We start from the raw sequence: 13782 nt of genomic DNA on the forward strand, positions 1-13782 counted from the left end.
AAGCTGCAGTACTGGCTGAGCTTTGTGTACTCCCCAAATTATCATTCACTGCATATGGTGGTTTGAGTACCCATATACGTGGTGTCTTAGCCTCTTTTCACTAATGGATAGACCTATCCAATGTATGTGTAGGCGTTCCATTTGCTTCCTCTTAACTGACTTTAACTTTATTTATAGACTCCTCTGCTCATAGATTGGGGGACCCACGTGGAATCTTTGCAGACTCAAAGACTATGATCAGGTGGAAGATTTAGTTCTCCATACAAATATAAGATAACTGAGAGCTATTCGTGTCGTTTATGACACTTTCTTTCCCCATATCAAGGGAAGGGATTTACTAGTGTTTACGGACAATACAGCAGCCATGTTCTACGTGAACAGACAGAAAGGGGCCAGATGGACCCTTCTTTGCCAAGAAGCAATGCTGCTCTGGAACTTTTTGTATCAACTCAGTCTATCTCAAAGCCTCACACCTTCTGGCTGTACAGAACAGTCCAGCAGACCCAACTGAGTAGGTCTTTCACAAGTACAGACAAGTGGATTCTGCCCAGATACAGTCAGGTTCATTTTCTAACTGTGGGGAATTCCCCATGTTGACCTGTTTGCAATCTGCATCGACAGGAAGTGTCATCGGTTTGATTCACGAGCAGGTCTCTCAAAGACTCATATACTTTAAGGTCAGAGGGGATCATCATGATCATCTCCTCTGACCTCCTGCCCATTGCAGGCCCCAGAAACTCACCCACCCACTTCTGTAATAGACCCCCTAACCTCTGGCTGAGTTACTGAAGTCCTCAAATCATGTTTTAAAGACTTGAAGTTACAGAGAATTCATCTGCTCATAAGGATGCTTTCCTGTTGCTCTGGAAAGATAATCTCATGAATGCATATCCTTCAATTCCTCTCCTACTCAGAATGTTAAAAATCAAGCAGGACTATGCTTGAGTGATGCTTATAGTATTGACATGGCCTTACCAGCGTTGGTTTTGTACTCTGCTAAGCCTCTCAGCCAGGGCTCTATTGACGCTACTCCTAGACCCAGACCTGATCTCACGTGACTATAGTTTCCTTCTCCATACCAGCCTAGAGGCCCTTCACCTTACAGCCTGGATGCTCCATGGTTAACAGCTCAGGAGGAGATCTGTTCAAAACATCCTTTTGAATAATAGGAAGCCTTCTACTAGGAACTCTTATCCATCGAAATTGAAGAGAGTCTCCATCTGGTCTCAGTAAAAAGGGGTTTCCCCAGTCCAAGCTTCAATACAATATGAGCTGAACTTTTTGTTATACCTGAAACAACAAGCTCTTGCCATTAGTTCCATCAGTGTTCACCTAGCAACTATCTCAGATTTCCACCTTCCGAGTGATGATTGCTCTCTCTTCTATAATCCCATGTCAATTGGGTTTTTGAAGGGTCTGGACCAGATAGGATCCTCTACCTGGAGATATATTTTCCCTTTGGTACTTAAAACTAGTGTTAGCAAAATTAATGGGCCCTCCCTTTGAACTGCTGGCCACCTGTTCATTGCCCCATTCTCAATGAAGATAGCCTTTTTGATGGCAATTACCTTGGCTAGGAGAGTAGGTGAATTGAGAGCTATGGTATCTGTCCCACCACATACAATCTTCTGTAATGACAAGATATACTTACGCCTTCATCCAGTTTCTGGCCAAAGTGGTTTCTCACTTCACATCAATCAGGCAATATATTTACTAACTTTCTTCCCTAAGCTTCATGCTCAAAAAGGTGAGGAGAAACTCCACACTCTGGATGTTGGGAAAGTGTTAGCATTCTACTTGGACGGGACTACATTGTTTAGATTGTCCTCACACTATTTGCGGCACTTGTGGACAGGATGAAGGGTCTTCCAGTCTCATCTCAGAGACTCTCATCATGGATTGCTTCCAGGATATGTTTGTGCTATAGAACATGGTGAATATAACTCCACCAAACAAGTGGCTAGTCCATTTAACCAGGTCACACACAGCCTTTGCAGCCTTTCTAGCTGAAGTGCCTCTTCTGGACATTTGTAAAGCTTGAACTCCTGTTTTTTGAAGTGTGTTGCACATGTCCATTCCATGACCCACCCTTCTTGGAGTCTGTCTGGGAAGAAGGAACTGAGTACAGTCAGGGCAGCTTCGCCCTTTATATCATTGTACAAGCATGAGGCAGCAGAGAGCACGTGCACCAACCTGACGGATATTAATAAGGGGAAAATCTCGGATACTAGTGCACTGGATGCGCACATACCTGAAGTGGAATGGACATGTGCAACACATCTCAAAGAACAACAGTTACAGAAAAGTTATTAACCATTTTTTTCATTTTTCCTCTCCACCGCCACTTTCAATTTAACACTGATGGGTTGGCATGAAGAGCTCAGTGTATTCATTTAGAGAACATACAGACTTAATTTTTATTCAAGGTGCAGATGAGTTTCAGATTTTGTGAATATGTGGGAAGGAATATTTAAAAACTATCTAATGTTTAAATTAACTACAGGTTTAATGGCCAGCTTATTTAAATTCTTTCTGTTTTTAACAGGAATGCATAGATCAGCACAGATGCTAGCTGCCGCTTCCCGCAGCTCCCATTGGCCAGGAACGGCGAACCGCGGCCACTGGGAGCTGTGGGGAGCCGTGCCTGCCGACGGTCAGCGTAAACAAAATGTCTCACGGCCCACCAGCAATTACCCTGGTGGGCCGCGTGATGAAGGTTTCCGACCCCTGGATCAGCACAATGTGTATAGTGATTACAGCTGAGGATATTTGCACAAAAGGGCTTTGAAAATTGTTTGTTTTGCCAAAATATTCTCCTACACGCTGGCAAATAATTCTGTGTTAGAAGGACATAATTTTTAAAAAGTAAAATATTGCTACTTTTGAATACAAGACTGTTGTGATTGGCAGAAGCTGCTGATTATTGCTAATTTAGAAGTAAGGAGTGGGTCTGAGAAATGCCTTAAGTTTGTTCCATGAAATTCTGTTCAGATTTCAGTGAGAGAAACTTTTTTCATAAATTCATAGATTCCAAGACCAGAATGGACCATTCTGATTATCTAGACTGACCTCCTGTATAACACAGACAACAGAACTTCCCCAAAATAATTCCTAGAGCATATCTTTGGCAAATCACCTCTTCCTTTCTGTCACTTGCATTGTTCAGGAAAATTTTGTCAGCCTGACAAAGTAATAACAGAACATTAACATTCTAATGTAAGGGTGGGCTCCTACTGGTACTGAAGTAATAATACCACACACACTGCACAAGTAATCCATGGAGTAGACAGTCTCTCCAGGAGGGTGGGAGAGAGCTGGGCTGGGCACTCTCCCAACAACCCTCCCTTCACCCCCAGAACACGGTCTCCGTGGCCCAGTCCCCTCCTTTGAGAGCACCATATGGAATATTTCTTAACTCGAGTGCTTGACTTTTCAACCTAAAGGACATCAATTTAACTTCATTTGCTTGTATGTAATTAGTATATAAGGGCTTGAAAAGTCCTCTCACCCACTTTCATGAGGTGGATCTTTCCTGACCACGTGCTACCCACAAGTTTAAGCTTTTGCATAAGAAAGATAGGTTTCAGAGTAACAGCCGTGTTAGTCTGTATTCGCAAAAAGAAAAGGAGTGTTTCTATAGCACTTAGAGTTGTGAAGATAACCCTCTAAGCAGTAACCCAAGTGTAAATTGATGCAGTGATGTCTTCTTGAGCCTAGAGAGACTGCTCGTGTCACACCTTGTGTTAGGGGGAAGGAGGCCTAGGTGGTGCTGCTGTTGCTATTAGTGCAGCCACCACCACAGGATTTGTGTGCCTGGGGAGGAGTATTTGCTTCCCCCCACACACACACACACACTCCATGTTTTCTCCATGGTTGTAGAGAATTAAACCATTGCTAGTGGTTCTGTATTGCAATTGAAAGTGAGTGTTTTGTAGTGGGAGAGAGTGTGTTTGCCCATTATGATTTTTGGGTTGAAAGGCATATCAGTTGAGATGGCTGTATACAGGAAAGTTGATTTAGCTGATGAGTTCCCTTAATTTTAGTGATTGTGTCATATAAATACAGAAAAAAAATTAGTTTAATGCCAGTATTTGAAACCTTCAGAACTAGGATCTCTGGTATCTGCTGAGTTTAGTCCTCAGAACTAAAAAGCAACTCTGTAAATATAGATAAGCTATGGAGCATGTCTTGAGGTCAACAGAAAAGGTCTTAGCACTAAGAGGCTGTCAGAGACTATTTTCTTGAAAGGAGAAGGATATACTCTCAACTAAATGTGTAGTGTTTTATCCAATCAACTCCTATTAGTACAAATGGGAATTGCAAAAGCTAATGCTTGCACATCAAGTTGACTGTATCTCCAACCAAGAAAATGAATGTATAATATTACAGCAAATGGTGAGGGAATATAATTTTGGGACCCTCAGTAGATAGTCACGGGAGGAGGAATACACATTATAGAAAACATTGCAATAAACCAAAGAGAGTGGTAGACATTTTCTACATCTGTATTTGGAAAAGGCTTAAATGTAGGACTGGTGTATATTAGAAAAGTTGCACTGGTAGAACTAAATTGATTTTAAATCATTTGGCCTAATCCTGAAGTTTCTTTACTTCATCCTTACTGATGCAAAATTCCTATTAAAGCTTGCTAGCTATTGATACAGAAAGAATTGCATGTTAGTGGATAATTTGGGGAAATCTTTACACCCCATGCCAGATCAGTTAATGGTTGACTAAGAATATCACACAAAAATAGTTGAAAATACTTAGTGTGATGATGATCAAGGTTTCCCTGTATTTCAATATGCTCCTTTTTAAATGTAGATTTTTTTTAATGCATTGAGTTGAGCTTTAATATCAGTAAGAACAACTCTCCCAATATTAGTTCCAACTACCAGGTCAAGAAAACCAATGTTCAACCTCATTTTTCAACTAGCTAAGACCATATGACTTGCTACGTATAAGGAATGGGGGACAAATATTTAAAAATACATTTATTATATAGAGGTAGATTTGAAAATCAGTATCACAACTTTTTGAGTTATATTGGATTAAATGGAGTATGGTGTTTGTTTTTTGTTTAATAAGACCAAAATGAGAAGCTGACCCAAGAGAACAAAGAACTGCAGTTGCGTTATCTGGAACACAAGCAACAGCTAGATGAACTGAAAAATCGCATGAAGTTTTTCACCAAGGTAGACTTTTTTCTGTTTAGAAAATGACCAAAAAAAGCTTTCTATGTTTTATGCATATGGCAAGTACTCTTAAAAGCAAAACCAAAAGAATGCAGAAGTATGATGGAGTTTATTTATTCATGATATCAGGCAAAGTGTCATGTTTAGTGAGAATGCACCATGTTATTCTGAATGTATCTCTCCATCATTCATTCACATCTGATAACACCTTTTATTGACTATTTCTGTTTCAGGAGAGTGATATTGAAATGGCAGAACTCAGTGAAGCTCTCATGCTTATAAAGGTAACTTATACAGAAATTGATCACTTTTTGGTCTGTCCCACTCTACTTTTTAACTCTGTGATGACTTTTGCATGTTCTCTACACAGTGCCTCAGCCTTCAAGAGGTGAATCATTTGTGCATCTTTTAGTAGCTAGTGCTTCTTGTTCGTACATGTGCATATGTCACTCTCCTGTGACAGGAAAGCAGAAGGGAGAGAGGAAAAGACGGCAGGATGAAATTTATTTAGGTTATGTACATATTTCATAATAACACCAAAAGTGAATTAGGCCAGATCAGTAGACAATTGCTTTTAAAACTTTACCTTTTTTTTTTTCCAGTGAAAAGAGTTGCTCTTTGTTTGTTTATTTATCACTTTACCCTATCACAGTGCTGATCAAAAACAACCTTTCGCTCACTAATTTTGAAGGCAATGGAGGTATACTCCAAACTAAAAGGTTAAGCTCTGAAAGCACGATAAAAAGATGCTCTCTGGTGCCTGAACACCTGTTCCTGCTTATTTATAAAAGAACCAGAAAAATCCTTTTTTCTCTTGCACATCATTTGTAATTCTGTTGTTTACAACAAGACTGAAATGAAGTGAAAGAGAATAAATGAATGGAAAAGATTGTTTCCTGTGTTCAGGCGAATCCTTTTTATTTATTTTTTTTTCTTTTAAAAGATTCACATTTTTACATTATATATGATCCATCTTGGACTCTTAAAGATAAATACCATTTCTAAAATCGAAAGATCCACAAACAAACAAACAGATCACTATTTTAAACTTTTTTTTAAAAGACTGGAATAGAAAAAGTATTAATATCCCACTAGTATTGAAAACCCTAGTGTCAGTGGCTGAGGCAGTGTAAAGGATTATGATCTTGGGTGAAAAGCCAATGAGGTCTTCCAACTAAAACTCTTTCTATACATATAGATTTCCTTCATTTAAAATAAAAAAAGGGGGGGAGAACAGTCACTTGACCTGGACTTCAGGGGTCATACCAGTTTTTTTTAAAAAAGCATAGAAAGCACCACAAGAATAATAACTCTGTATTAACTAATACGTGATTCAGCCCCCATAATAAAGATGCCTCACATAAGCCATATTTGAGAATATATTCCAACTCATGTCTCCTCACCAGCCTGCCTAATAGCCCATATATATGTGTTGAATAAAAGAGGTGATAAATATACCTCTGCATGAGCGTGCTCTCACAATAGAAAAGCAATCCTCTCAGATGTCATTAATCCTGAAGAATAAAGCAGGGAATTAAAAAGAAAGCTAAACAAAGTAAATAATAACATAATTAGAATTGTATCTACAATACAATATTTTTCAGTGTTTTCCATGAGACACCCATACGGTCTGTTTTGCTGAACTTGACAGGACTCTGTATTTTCATTAGTCTGAATATTTTGGATGAGCCTGTAATAATGCAGAATTGACAAACAGCACTTAATCTGATTAAATTTACACTGATGACGTCATCATCTTCAAAACTGTAATAATCCAAATGCTATAAAATCAAAGTAACAAATTACATTGGGATTAGCTGATGGATTGATTGAATTTTTGGGTTTTATACTGGGCCCCATAACAGTAGTATATGAGCACCTTCCATGTAAAATCAGTAGCACTGGCAAAGTCCTTAAGTAGCTTTAAAGAATCTCTCACACTTGTTGTTTTTTGGGTCCAAAACACTCATGGGGTGGGTTTTTAAAAGATTTTTAGTAACTTTCTCTTTTGGTAAGGGTTTAGGGGTAGAGGGAGGTATCAGTGCTGGGAGTGACGTTCTTATGATGGATGATACATATGTCACAATAAGATCATGACATCCAAGAATCGGATTTCTCATACTACAAAAAATCAGAAACCAATTTTGGAGAAGCAGGTTTAGACAAAGATTTTAAAAAATGGATGCTGAACATTAGCGTCCTAAATTTGTATTTAGGCACTTATGACAGTTGTCTTGATTTTCAAAAGTGCCAAGCATCCAGAAGCTTTACTGTGCTTTGGATGTCCAGTACAGATGAAGGAGCTGCACAAGGCCAGGGAAACTGTCATATGTAGCTGCCCAGGGTCCCCGTACTGCTAGGAGATCCATATGGATGCACTTCTTTTAAAGTTAATAACAGCTCTGTGCTGATGCAGGATCTAATTTAAGAATTGGATCCTAAATAAGGATTTAGGAGATGAACTTTAGACACTAATATTTTTTAAGATCTTGCCTTAATTTCTAGTCAGTTGCATTAATGGATTGGATCTTTTCAACTTGGCAAGTGTCTTCAGATCCTTTGTATCAAGTCTTTTCAATTGCTTTGTTAAAACTGTACAGCTTTGGGCCATGTAAAGGATAATTGTAAAGTTATTTGTGGCTTTTCTGTGTGTGTGTGTGTGTGTGTGTGTGTGTGTGTATGGCTGATTCTTCACGTTACCAAAATATTTACAGAATTTTGGAAAGACCATATGTTATCTTTCAAATCTTACTGCTAAGTCATCAAGTCATTGTCGTTAATGATACCTAAAGTAAATCTGTAGAAATTTATTACTTTCAGTTGATGAATAGAGATTTGATTTCTTCAAGGTGTCATGTGTGATGTCACTGGTTCCTGATAGACAATGAAATATAAGATAGTGCAAAGTCCTGAGAGGTGCTGAACTATCTTTTCTCCCAGGCTCTGGCAGGGGGCACTTGGAAACTCACAGAATTAGTCCTATAATAGTTTATTTTGTTGCCAGAATAAGACTGAATATTGTGTGTCTTAGTGTCTTGTTCACAGTAGATTAAACCATGCAAGCAAACACCAAATTGTACTGCAGAATTGTTCTCCAATAATAAAATATAAACTTTTTCTTGTAGGTTCGCAAACAGCAGAAGAATGGGGACCTTACCTTTTTAGAGAAAATAGAAGATGACATCCACAAAGACATGGAATATGCCATGCGGGAGCTTCAAGTAACACATGCAGAAACAGTGCAAGAACTTGAAAAGACACGGAATATGTTAATTGTGCAGCATAAAATTAACAAAGATTATCAGGTACTAAACTGTTCACAGTGGAAAATAACCTATAACAAAATACTAATATTAGCAGCATCTTAACTTTTTTCACTATCAAGAAATCTTAATTAATGGTTAAGACTTGTGAATTGAGGAAGTTTTCAGTATAAAGAACTAAATATTGATATATTTGAAGTCATTGGGAGACTTCCCATTGGGGTAAACAGTGGCTATAAGGGTGAAATTCAGAGGGATGGGAGTGGATGAAATCCACATTCCATAGCCAGGGACAGCGTAACCTGTTTACATCTGCAATGTTTGGTTTAGTCCACAGGATCCACATGGTTGTAAGCTTCTTCTGCTTGCGCATTCCTTGAATACAAGCCTATTTGTGGCTATATGTGAGTTCTGATTTGAAGTATACAGGCAAAGCAAAGCTTCTGGCCCAGTCAGCTACTCTGTTCACTCCTCCTCTGGCAAACTCATCTCTGCTGTGGACCTGCAGACCTTGTTCATGTAATGGATGTCATTCTAAACCCATAAAAATATGAAATCTAATCACTATTGTTAAAAATGAGGCTTGACTACACAGAGCAGTGTTAAAGCACATTAGGGAACCTGTACAGCACACCATCAGGGTTCACACAAACCATTTAATACGCAACATATTTGTGCTTTAGAAATCAACCCCCATGGGATGCATTACCCCACGGTGTAGACCAGGCCTGAGTCTATTTCTGTTGGAATTAGAATAGGTCGTTGTGTTAATTAATCGGAAATGGTTGCTATTTTTGCATAGTCTCAAAATATGGATTCAATCTTGAATTTAAATTATTTTTTTCTATTAGTCACCCTTGTAACTCCATGGTGTGTGCCAAAGAAATGCTGACTACTCTAAAACTGTGGCATAATGTATACAAAAGTGGTAACAGCTCTTCCCCTACCAATCTGAGCTGACTAGAGGTGATCTAGAAGCATTAGAATGAGTGCACTTAAAAAGTCAGTGTTTGCCAGTCTGTAGTTACTACAGTACCACAATCTCTGCTCTCCTAAGCAATAGGGAGATACTATTCTTATTGCAGATACTTGGAACAATAAATGTTGATTTTTTTAAAATTGATATTAATTGACCTAATCTATATTCCATTATTAGTCCCGAGTTGTCCAGTTTTCCCCAAAATTAATTCTTCAATTTCAACAGTTGACGTCTGTCCTTGTACATAATTTAGAATATTTCTGCTAATAATATTATATTGTTTAACTCTTCCAAAAAAAGGAAATGAGACCTTTTCCCCCACATATGATAAATTATCAGAATATACTATCTTTACTAATATTCTTTCAGACTGAAGTTGAAGCAGTGACGCAGAAGATGGAGGGTTTACAGCAAGATTATGAGTTAAAACTTGAACAGTATGTCCATCTTCTTGACATTAGGGCTGCACGCATCCGAAAATTAGAAGGTACATTTTTAATCCAGTTTTTGATCCTATTTGATATCGCTAATCTGCCAAAAATTATTAGGATTTAAACATTTATTGTTTTTAAATTTGTTAGTAATCTGAATATCATTCTCATAGGATCTTTCTGTTCCTAAAACTAGAAGGCAACATCTAGCATTGGGATCTACTAGCACGGATCCACCCCTTTGTCCATATAGTGTCCCATTGACTTCAAAGTTGAAAATAAAACCAGCAGCCAAAGAAGCAAAACCCTGTGAAAAGTAGCTGTCTATGAAGCAGCTATTCCAGAATAAGGGTAGAACTAGTTTGTGATGTGTATTATACTGTATATTGAAAATGTATCAACCTCTTACAATGGTGAGTGCCCCTAAAAACCAGAAATCACTGCCTAATATACCTGCAAGATACCACAGTATAATAATGAATTTAACCCCTTCCTCCATATAGATATCATACTATGTAGTACAGCAGTCCTTCTTAAACACTTGCAATTCTATAAAACAACTAAATAATGCAACTATAGTATTTGCAGTATTCACCACAAAAAGTATAGTGTTGTACTGCAAATATTGGTGTCACTTTATGCATAAAGGCAAAATTGGAAAGGTTTTCAGAGCAACCAGTTCACATGTTTGCCTCAAAAGAGAGATCTCAAGTATGAGAAAATGTTGTACAGTAGAAGCTCAGAATTACAAACACCTTGGGAATGGAGGTTGTTCATAATTCTGAAATGTTCGTAACTCTTAACGAAACATTATGATATTTTCAAAAGTTTACAACTGAACATTGACTTAATACAGCTTAGAAATGTTACTATGTTATGTAGAAAAAAAATGCTGCTGACCCTTTATATTTTTTTTTAGTAGTTTACGTTTAACACAGTACTCTACTTTATTTGCTTTTTTTTTTTTTCCATCTTGTCTCTGCTGCTGCATGATTGTATACCTCCAGTTTCAAATGAGGTGTGTGGTTGACTGGTCAGTTCATAACTCTGGTGTTTGCAACTTGGAGGTTCCACTGTACATAAGTAATTAACATCTCTGGTTTGTCTTACATTAGAAACAGTAATACTCCAGCATTTTTATCTTATTGCTAAAATATTAAATTAGGCGCAGTTGTTTTTTTCGTTTTTCTATTTTCAAGTTTACATTTGAAATCGCTATTATTTCCTAATATTTAACCTTCTTTTAATTCTTCAAAACTCATTTTATTTTTTCCATTAATTCACAAATTATTGCTGAGTTGAATGAAGCCAGCTTTGTTTTTCTTTTTCATTTAAAATATGATTTTACATGTAAAAATAAAAAAGCAATAACTAACAAGGACTAATACGATTCATAGACACTAAGGTCAGAAGGAACCATTATGATCATCTAGTCCGACCTCCTGCACAACGCAGGCCACAGAATCTCACCCACCCACTCCTGCGATAAACCTCTCACCTATGTCTGAGCTATTGAAGTCCTCAAATCGTGGGTTTAAAGACTTCAAGGAGCAGAGAATCCTCCAGCAAGTGACCCGTGCCCCATGCTACAGAGGAAGGCAAAAAACCTCCAGGGCCTCTTCCAATCTGCTCTGGAGGAAAATAAGCATTTTAATAATGGCTCAGTTCTTCTTATGTGCTATAAAAGTGTATCCTATTTACTGAAGAATATTATGGTGACTTGGGCCCTGGTTTTATTATTTTCTCTTTCAACAAAAAAATAAAACTTATTTTGTATACTTATTTACTTTGTATATTTCAACTGCAAAAATGCCTTCAACTGCAAAATTTCATCACACCTGAATGCAGTGGGTCTTTGGTCAGTAAGAAAAAGGGGATGGGGCTCTTTTACAGGTCCCAAATGTATTTGATTAGAAGGGAGGAGAAAGGGAGATGGACTTACCTGAACAGAGCCAAGGTGGGAACAGGAAGATGGCAGACCAATAGGGTGAAGGCATTGACCCACTATATGCCTCAGTGGGAGGTACTTATACCCTATGCATTCTATAGAGAACTTTCTCTGTCATTAATCCTCGACCAGCTCTGCAAAAATATGTAGCTTAACTCTCTGATGTGTTTTTTAACCTAGGGCTCCCTTTTTAAAAAAAGATGTTTCATTTTAATGCTTCTTTCTCATAACTGCCTTGCAATTGATTATTAACCCCAGTGCGCTGAAACTATGGTGTAAAACCAGTGTATTTACATTGACTTCAGTGGAGTTATTCCTGATTTATACGAGCGTGACTTATATGAGCACCAGGCCCCATATATAAAACTTGTGAATCATTTGATACCTAGAAGCAGTTATACAGATTAGGAGCACTGAAATGTTTTGAAAAAAAAATAACATTTTTTAACATTATTGAATTACCCTTTATTTTCTCTGTATTCAGTCATTTAATCAAGTTCTGTTGCAGCATTTGTTGATGACAAGAAAAAGATTTTCATGTTTAGCTCAATTTCATGTTGGTTGTTGTAGCTCAACTAAAGGATATTGCCTATGGTACCAAACAGTACAAATTCAGACCAGAAATCCTGCCAGAGGATCCAGTAGATGAATTTGATGAAAGTGTCCACCTAGAAAGAGGAGAAAACCTGTTCGAAATTCACATCAGCAAAGTGATATTTTCTACAGAAGCTGTGCGTGCTTTTGGTGACCAGGAACCTGCAACTTTCTGTACCTATGCATTCTATGACTTTGAACTACAGACAACCCCGGTAGTTCGTGATCTTCATCCATCCTATAACTTCACTTCACAGTATCTTGTGCGCGTGGATGACTTCTTTTTGCAATACATACAGAAAAGCACTATCACGCTTGAGGTTCATCATGCCTTTGGCACAGATTATGAAACAGCTGCAGCATGTCAGCTGAGGTTCCATGAAATCTTGGAAAATAATGGCAGGATCTATAATACAGCAATTTTAGTTGGTAAGTAACATTTCAAAGTGTATTATGTGTGATATTTTAACTGACAGTTATAACCAAACATATTTGTACAGCACTGAATTCATGTTTTACAACTTTAAAAAAAGAAATATTGTATATACAAGACCAAATTCTGCTCTGGGATGTGAATGTATGTTTCACATTTGTCAGTTAGCAGTTGTGGGCAGGTCCTGAAGGGAACAATTTTGCCCATAATGGAATGAACATTCAGGATGTGTGTAGCAGTGATGATAATGTAGTGGTGTCTGACTATGACATATATTAGAGGAGACAATGTGAATAAATTAAACTAGCAAAGATGGACTATCAAGTCTGGAAATAATGTGTTGATTCTTTCGATTCTGCTTTCCTAGGGCTCCTGATTTTAGGTTTTAACAGACAAAACACCCCAAGTAAAAAAAAGAAAGACGGGAAAAATAAAACACTGGAAACGGCTACTTGTATCTAAAGACATGAAGCAGTAATTTAGATTATGGGAATGTGACTTCTAAAGAACACTACATGTTCCACATTAATTTGTCTCTGTAGACCCCACTTTTGCACACTAAAGGTTCCCTAGTGCGCTTTAACATAGCGCTGTTTGAAACATACGATGCACACTAGGGAACATTTCATAAGCAGTAAGATTGCTCATTACGATATATACAAATAGAAAGCCCTGAAAACCCCCAATTTTTGGACAGCTACATAAAACTCAAAAATTGTTAAAAGTACATTCTGAAAAGTGAATTAATAAACTCCAAAAAACAGAAGTCCTCACTGTACCTCACTTGTGAAGGGTATTTATAAATTAATGTGCTTGTACCCATGTGAAAAAAATCCAGGACTAATACTAACTTTTTATTATAGAGAAATATGGGCAAAAATAATAGTAAGCAGAACAATAAATTATAGAATTATACTACGATAGTACTATTTAAATCCT

General features: G+C 37.6%; 1 protein-coding gene across 3 annotated transcripts in view; it reads left to right on the forward strand.

The window, feature by feature from the left end:
* Positions 1-13782, forward strand: part of RPGRIP1L (RPGRIP1 like) — a 146671-nt gene that overhangs the window by 50209 nt on the left and 82680 nt on the right. For 2 of the 3 annotated variants that reach the window (XM_074968601.1, XM_074968600.1), the window contains exons 12-16: positions 5089-5195; positions 5429-5479; positions 8321-8500; positions 9807-9924; positions 12387-12839. In XM_074968601.1, coding sequence (XP_074824702.1) covers positions 5089-5195; positions 5429-5479; positions 8321-8500; positions 9807-9924; positions 12387-12839 — 909 coding nt within the window. Of the gene's footprint in view, positions 1-5088; positions 5196-5428; positions 5480-8320; positions 8501-9806; positions 9925-12386; positions 12840-13782 lie in introns of those variants that run through there. The other variant, XR_012641553.1, reaches the window with a different exon arrangement.

This window comes from Natator depressus, chromosome 12, assembly GCF_965152275.1.
Source record: "Natator depressus isolate rNatDep1 chromosome 12, rNatDep2.hap1, whole genome shotgun sequence".
NCBI classification, from domain to species: Eukaryota; Metazoa; Chordata; order Testudines; family Cheloniidae; genus Natator; species Natator depressus.